At 46.7% G+C, this 6,224-nt stretch overlaps 1 protein-coding gene across 1 annotated transcript in view; it reads left to right on the forward strand.

Moving 5' to 3' along the window:
• Positions 1–6,224, forward strand: part of Lyrm7 (LYR motif containing 7) — a 49,736-nt gene that overhangs the window by 24,311 nt on the left and 19,201 nt on the right. Inside the window, exon 4 of the mRNA XM_023713095.1 lies at positions 2,589–2,653. Coding sequence (XP_023568863.1) covers positions 2,589–2,653 — 65 coding nt within the window. The remainder of the gene's footprint in view (positions 1–2,588; positions 2,654–6,224) is intronic.

Genomic DNA, 6,224 nt, shown 5'->3' on the forward strand with positions numbered 1-6,224 from the left:
TGGGGATTGAACTCAGGACCTTGCCCTTGCCAGGCAAGTGCTTATTCTACTGAGCCATCTTCCTGGCCCTATGTTTTTTGGTTTTGTATTTTGTTTTTGCTTTTGTTTTTTGGCCTAATACTTTTATGGTGGTACTGGGGGTTGAGGCTAAGGCCCAAGCTCAATTTTATTTACTTTGAGGCAGAGTTGCTAAGCTGCCCAGGCTTGCTTCAAACTTGTGATCCTTCTGCCTTAACCTTGAATAGCTGAAATTTAGGCATGTGCTGCCGCCATACCTGGCTAAAATTTATTTTAAAAATATTTCATATGACTGGAGTAGAGAAGGCTTTTCAGGAGCTTACCGTACAGGTAGTAAACTATGGGCTCATTGCCGTTCTGTAGCAGAGACTTGGCAAGTTGAGTAAGCTGATGATGTTGTACTTGGTATCTAATTAGAAGGCAAAGCCAGGGATTTCATAATCAATAAAATGAAATTGCAGTGGAAATAACATATGGTGTGTCAGCACACCTGTGCTACTTCGGCCTAATGGAAGTGTTAGCTGAGAATGAATACTGAAACATTCGATCAGGTCAGTTGGGTGAAAGTAGGGTCGTGGGTAGCCAGTAGGCTTTCTGGTTGATAGCAACTGTGAAAGTCCGCTTTGCTTTGGGAGTTTTCACTAGCATGACTTCTAAACCCTGAGATAGATAGAATACAGGAGCTTCGGGGCTTTGGGTTCCTTTGGGCTCAGCCATGCGCACTTGATGTGGGGCAGCTCCCACTCTGTGCAGAAATGAATTTGAGGGGCGAGGCCTGCGTGGGGCACCCTGTGCTGCTGGAGCCACCTCAGCAGGACCAGGTCCTCTCGGAGCAGTGGCACTGGTGTGGCGGCTGGGGAGATGGAGCCGGGTGGCCGGCAGCACCTGAAGGCAGCAGCAGAAGTAGGAAGGGTGGCATGCTCGTCCCAAGCCTCGGAGGGAGCAGCATTTCAAATGCTGGGCCTGTTGCAGCCGTGGTGTGGCCTCGGTCACTGTTCCCGAGCTTGTCTTCAGCGGCGTTCTTCAGCCTTCACAGTAATTCCACCAAGTTAGAGATAACCTGTTGATAGGTGCCTATTCTGTATAATGAGCCTGTCATTTCTGTCACTTGTGACTAAACCAGTAGAAGTGGTTCAGTGAGGCACAAAGGGTTCAGCGATCTCAATGTGCAGGTAGCTGAGGGGAAGGCAGTGTGACTGGAGGCCCCTGAACGCACAGGCTTCAGGCTGGTGGCAGAACACAGGGCCAGGGCCTCTTACGACTTCTCAGAACACAGACCGACTCTACCTGGGCTCCAGCGTAAGCGCAAGAGCCAGAATTCCAGGGTGTGCTGGCCGGCTGCCTGGCTTAACAAGGTACTGAAAAAGGACAGACTAAGCAGGTCACCTGCAAAGCAGAGATGGAGCGAGCTGTTAACTTTTAAAATGACATTGTTCTGTCTTCAGCCTGAAGCTGAATGGATTGAGGACCCCATAATTTAGAGTTTTTTTTTCCCCCAGTACCGGGGCTTGAACTCAGGACCTTGTACTTACCAGGAAAGCACTTATTCTACTGAGCTATCTCCCCGGCCCTTCAGAGTCTTGCAGAGATGCAAATGCCAATTGCTCCTGTCCGCCAGAACTCAAGTGCGAGCTAGAGGTGTCTGAGCTCCAAGCTCAGCATGCCAGACGCAGTCGGTCGGCGCACTCTCCCGGGGCAGCGCGCTTGCTACTCTCTGAGCAGTGACCGCGATTAAGGCCAGGCTTGGGGTGTTGGGCAGAACCCCAACGGCAGAGGCTGTTACTGAAGAGCTTTCTTAAAAAACTCGTGTCCACCTAAAAAAAACCCTATCATCCTGGCCAGGCGTCCTGGCCAGGCAAGGATTCCTTGCTCTTCCTACCTAGAAGTTAGGGTTCTCTTGTGTCAGTGACTGTCACATAGGTCCCATTTGTCATTTTAATTTTTTATTCTTTTTTTTTTTTTTTTTTTTTTTTTAACTGAAATCTGGTAGTTACCTACGTGTAAGCCATAGATAGGCCCAGTAGGAAGGCCGGCACATCAGCCCGAGATCTGGATTTGGATCTGGGTGAGCCCTCAGCTAGGTAGTGAGGAGAAGTGCCTGTAGTGGGAAGGGGTGGCTGTGCCGCCTGCAGTGTCGCTTTGGCCTTTGTAAGCACCTGTCTCCTGTGGGCACCTCCGTGAAAGCCACTGTTCCCCTATGAAAAAGGAGCAGCTGAAGCCCCCCCATGGCGTGCACACGCCAGGCAGCTGCAGAGGGGGCGAAGCCACGCGTGACAAGGCAGAGGCGGAGGCAGGGCTCCAGCAGTCGAGGACAGCCTCCAGCCTGGCACCGCTTTGCTCTGTATTTCCTTTTTTTTCTTTTAATGAAGGTTTCAGTTGAGCTTTATTTCTTCCGTAGGCCATATTTTAGTGGGTGCACAGCGCTTTTACTTGGCGTCAATTATGATCTCATTTAGAAATAATTTCGCTGTATCACATCAGCGGGCACGCTTCCTGACGTCTCCGTTCCGTGGGGTGACTCTGCCCGCAGGGGCCAGGTTCCCTTCCATCCCATTTGTGTTGCTGTGCAGGTCCACGCAGCAGTACAGAAGGCGGCTCCACCAGCGAGGATAGCAGCACCGTGCGTGTCGTGCAAGTCGGGTGTGCGTTTCTGCTGGCTCTGCCGTATGGCCATTTGTTGAATGCTTTGCACTGGAAGACGACCTGATGCGTTTTTGGCCAAGGGGAACATCGTGGAGTTGAAGTTCAAACTGAAGTCACTGCAGCTGCCGGCTCGGTGCAGATTACTTCTTGCATTTCCTGATAGCGCAAGAAACTTAAATTTCTGATTTAAGCCCCAGTTGTTGAACTTCGGTTATTCAGAGCTGAACTAAAGATAGGTTTAGCCCTCTGTTCTTTCCCTTATCACTGGGGAGCCCTGTACCGCTCCTGTGCAGCACTGCATCGGCTGTCGTCTGTGCTCTCTTCCTCATTCGGCTGTAAACTGCTTGAGGCGGAAGTGACTGACGAGTCCAGCAGAGTGTCTTCCTTGGTTGACGTGACTTCTAACATAAAAGAAGACACACACGGTTTGATCAGTGAAACATTAATCCATTGTTGATAAAATCGACACTATAACATACTCTCTTATGAATCCTCGAAAGAGCTGGAGAAGATACGTGAGGCCCAAGTCAGCGCTAGGAAGCCTGTACCCCACTGGCTTTCCTCTCTGTCAGCCAAGGTCAGCACCTATCCAATAAGTGCATTATTTTAGCCAGAACAATTCTTTGTTTGCTTTTGGTTGTCGTCTTTTTTGCAGTAGGGTCTGCTGGGCAGTTCAGGCTGGCCTTGAACTCATGGTCACCCTCCTGCCTCAACCCCCAGGGCTGGGATTCTACGTGAGCATACCACGGTACCTGGCAATTCTTTTTTTTTTTTTTTTCTTTCTTTACTTAAGTAAAAATTTCAGGTTTTCTTCAGATTGAATTTTAGTGATTTATAATAAAAACTTTTATTTTGAAGTAGTTCAGATTTGTAGAAATGTGCAAGCAATGTGGAAGGAATTGAGAATTCTTTTATCTAGATTTTGTAAATGCTCACAGTGTGCGACATTTATTTTCTTGCTCTTGGGCTGGTGATATAGTTCAGTGCCTCAAGCACCTAGCTGGCAATCGCAAGGTCCTGAGTTCAAGTTCTGGTACAACCCCCCCCCCCCGCTTTCCTCTTTTCTTTCTCAGTTCTCCCCCCTTTCTTCCGAACTTCCTGAGAGCATTGGTGCCAGCGTAGTCCCTTCACCTCCAAATGGCCATTTGTAGAGTGGTGCCCGCCCGCTTGGGTTTAGGCCTCTGGAGAATACTGGGGGTGTATTTCCTTAAGCACTTCACTGCGAAATCCTACATATACAAGAGCACTTTCTAATGTAGCCTCAGTTTAATTACCAAGACCAAGATACAACTTTGAGGCAGTGTTACCATGTTTTTTGTTTGTCCTAACAGCGCCATCTTCCTCTCTTAGTAGCAGGGTTGAACCTAGAGTCTTCACGCTGGACTGTATTCCCATTGATTTTGTTTTTAGACAAGGTCTTGCTGAGTTGCCTAGGCTGAGCTTAAACTGACATCCTCCTGCCTCAGCCTCCCCGAGGTTTGGGATTACAGGCGTGAGCCACCGGAGCTGGCAAGGACAGCCTGATTATTAGCAGAGGAGAAGCAGAGTTCCCTGTGGTCAAGATCACAGGGGGAACCACACACCGGATTAGTTATCGTGCCTCTCGAGTCGTCTTTATCTGAACGGTTCCTTAATTTTTCTTTGTTGTTCATGAGCATGATGTTTTGAAGTATGTAGGCAAGTTATTTTTTTGTCATGGTGTGGCTTTGGCCTTTGTAAGCAACTGTCTCCTGTGTGTCACTTCCGTGACCCTGTGTGCCACTTCTATGTTGTTTTAGAGACAGGGTCTCCTTGTAGTTGAGGCTGATCTCAAACTCACAGCGATCCTCCTGCCTCAGCCTTCCGAATGCTGGATCACAGGTGTGCGCCACCACACCTGGCTAATAGTGTGTTTTAGCTGAATTTTGATCAGTGCTTGAAATAGGTATGTTTAATAAATAATAAAGGAATAAGTTGGTCCTATGTGTTTTTATATAATCTGAGATATGAATTCTATTAAATGTCTCTGTTTAGAATAAAGGATTTCACTTTAAATGTCAATTGACATAAAATGTCACTGGAGTATTTACCTTAAAATAAGAAATTTTACTGTTATAAATTTTAGGCGGAAAAACACATTTGCATTTAATTCTCATTCACTGTTTATATAACCCTAATTCTAACTTTAATGATTATATTCTCTCTTTTTCTTTTAGAATTGGTCCCTAGGAAAGATCTTCTTATAGAAAATGAGCCATATTGTGATGTGCCACCTCAGAAGCAATGAGTTCTGTAGGCTAAAAGAAGTCTTTGCACTTTTTAATTTTAGAAACGTGACTCCTGCAAAAGCACTAAGAATGCACGTGCTTTCCTCTGAACTGCATACTGGGAGGGAATGACTTAAATAATTGCTTCATAGTTAAGTTTTACATTAAAAGAACATTGCTACAAACTGCAGAACATAGTTAAGCATTTTTAACATTGAATGAAACAATTTATTTTCATTGAAAATCTGACTTTATGAAGTGAACAGGTGCTTAGCAAGGGACAGCATGTTCAGTTCTCTGAGACCTTGGTAAGTATTTTGTCCTTTTGTAGCTATTTGGGAATGTGACTGGTGAGTTTTCCTCCCATGGGAAATGCAGTTACTAAACTGGTATTTCCTCCCCCAGATATTGGGTTGGTTAGAAAATCTAGTGTATGCCAGCTCCCACAGGACAGCTGTTGTTTTCTAAAACAGGAATGATTTCTGCAGCTAGCGGGTAATCACACAGTTTCTTTTTAGAGATAGAGTGTTTCTCTCTGTTCTTATATTGGTTTTTGTGTTTTGCTTTGTTTTTGCTTTTTGGCGGAACCAGGGATTGAACTCAGGCCCTTGTACTCGCCAGGCAAGCGCTTATTCTACTGAGCCATCTCCCCGGCCCTCTGTTCTTACATTTTAATCAGTTTTGGGGGCCTGGCCTTAGCTCAGTTGTTTAAGTGGCTGCTTCGGCAAAGCTTCCAGCCTCAGGTTGCTGTAGTTCGATCCCCACAACCCTCCAGCCAGCCAAACCACCCCTGAGGGCATTCGGAGCAAAAAAAAAAAAAAACAAACCAAAAAAAAAACCATATTTTAATCAGTTTTCTGAAGACAGATCAATAAAATATCAAAACCACGTAGGTTCACTACGGAATACAGAAATCCTAATTACTTTAGGAAATCGTGATCAAATTCCAGGAGGCTTAGTAGAGCTAGTGGCGTTTAGACAGTTACATCGCGAAGCGAGGGCCGCTTTCTCTTCCTCTGTCAGTGAGACTGCAGTGGCTCCTCCGTGTCTTCCCTGGGGCGCCTGGCGGAGTGACAGACGCGCTTGGCACTGCGCCCTCCGCTGCGCTAGCAGATACAGTTGTGCGCACTGCCCTGTTCTGTGTGTCCCCCCCACGCTGATTTCCCAGGGAATAGTGTGCTCTGCGCCACTCGCTTGGAAATTCTCTGATGATGGTGATGATTCAGGGATTGTAGGTTTTGCAGGATTCTCAACGGAAGCCTTGTGAGTTTGTTGGCGAAGCACTGAGATGTAGCCACACTGGACATAAAATGTCAT

This window comes from Octodon degus, unplaced genomic scaffold, assembly GCF_000260255.1.
Source record: "Octodon degus isolate 3935 unplaced genomic scaffold, OctDeg1.0 scaffold00029, whole genome shotgun sequence".
Taxonomy (NCBI): Eukaryota; Metazoa; Chordata; class Mammalia; order Rodentia; family Octodontidae; genus Octodon; species Octodon degus.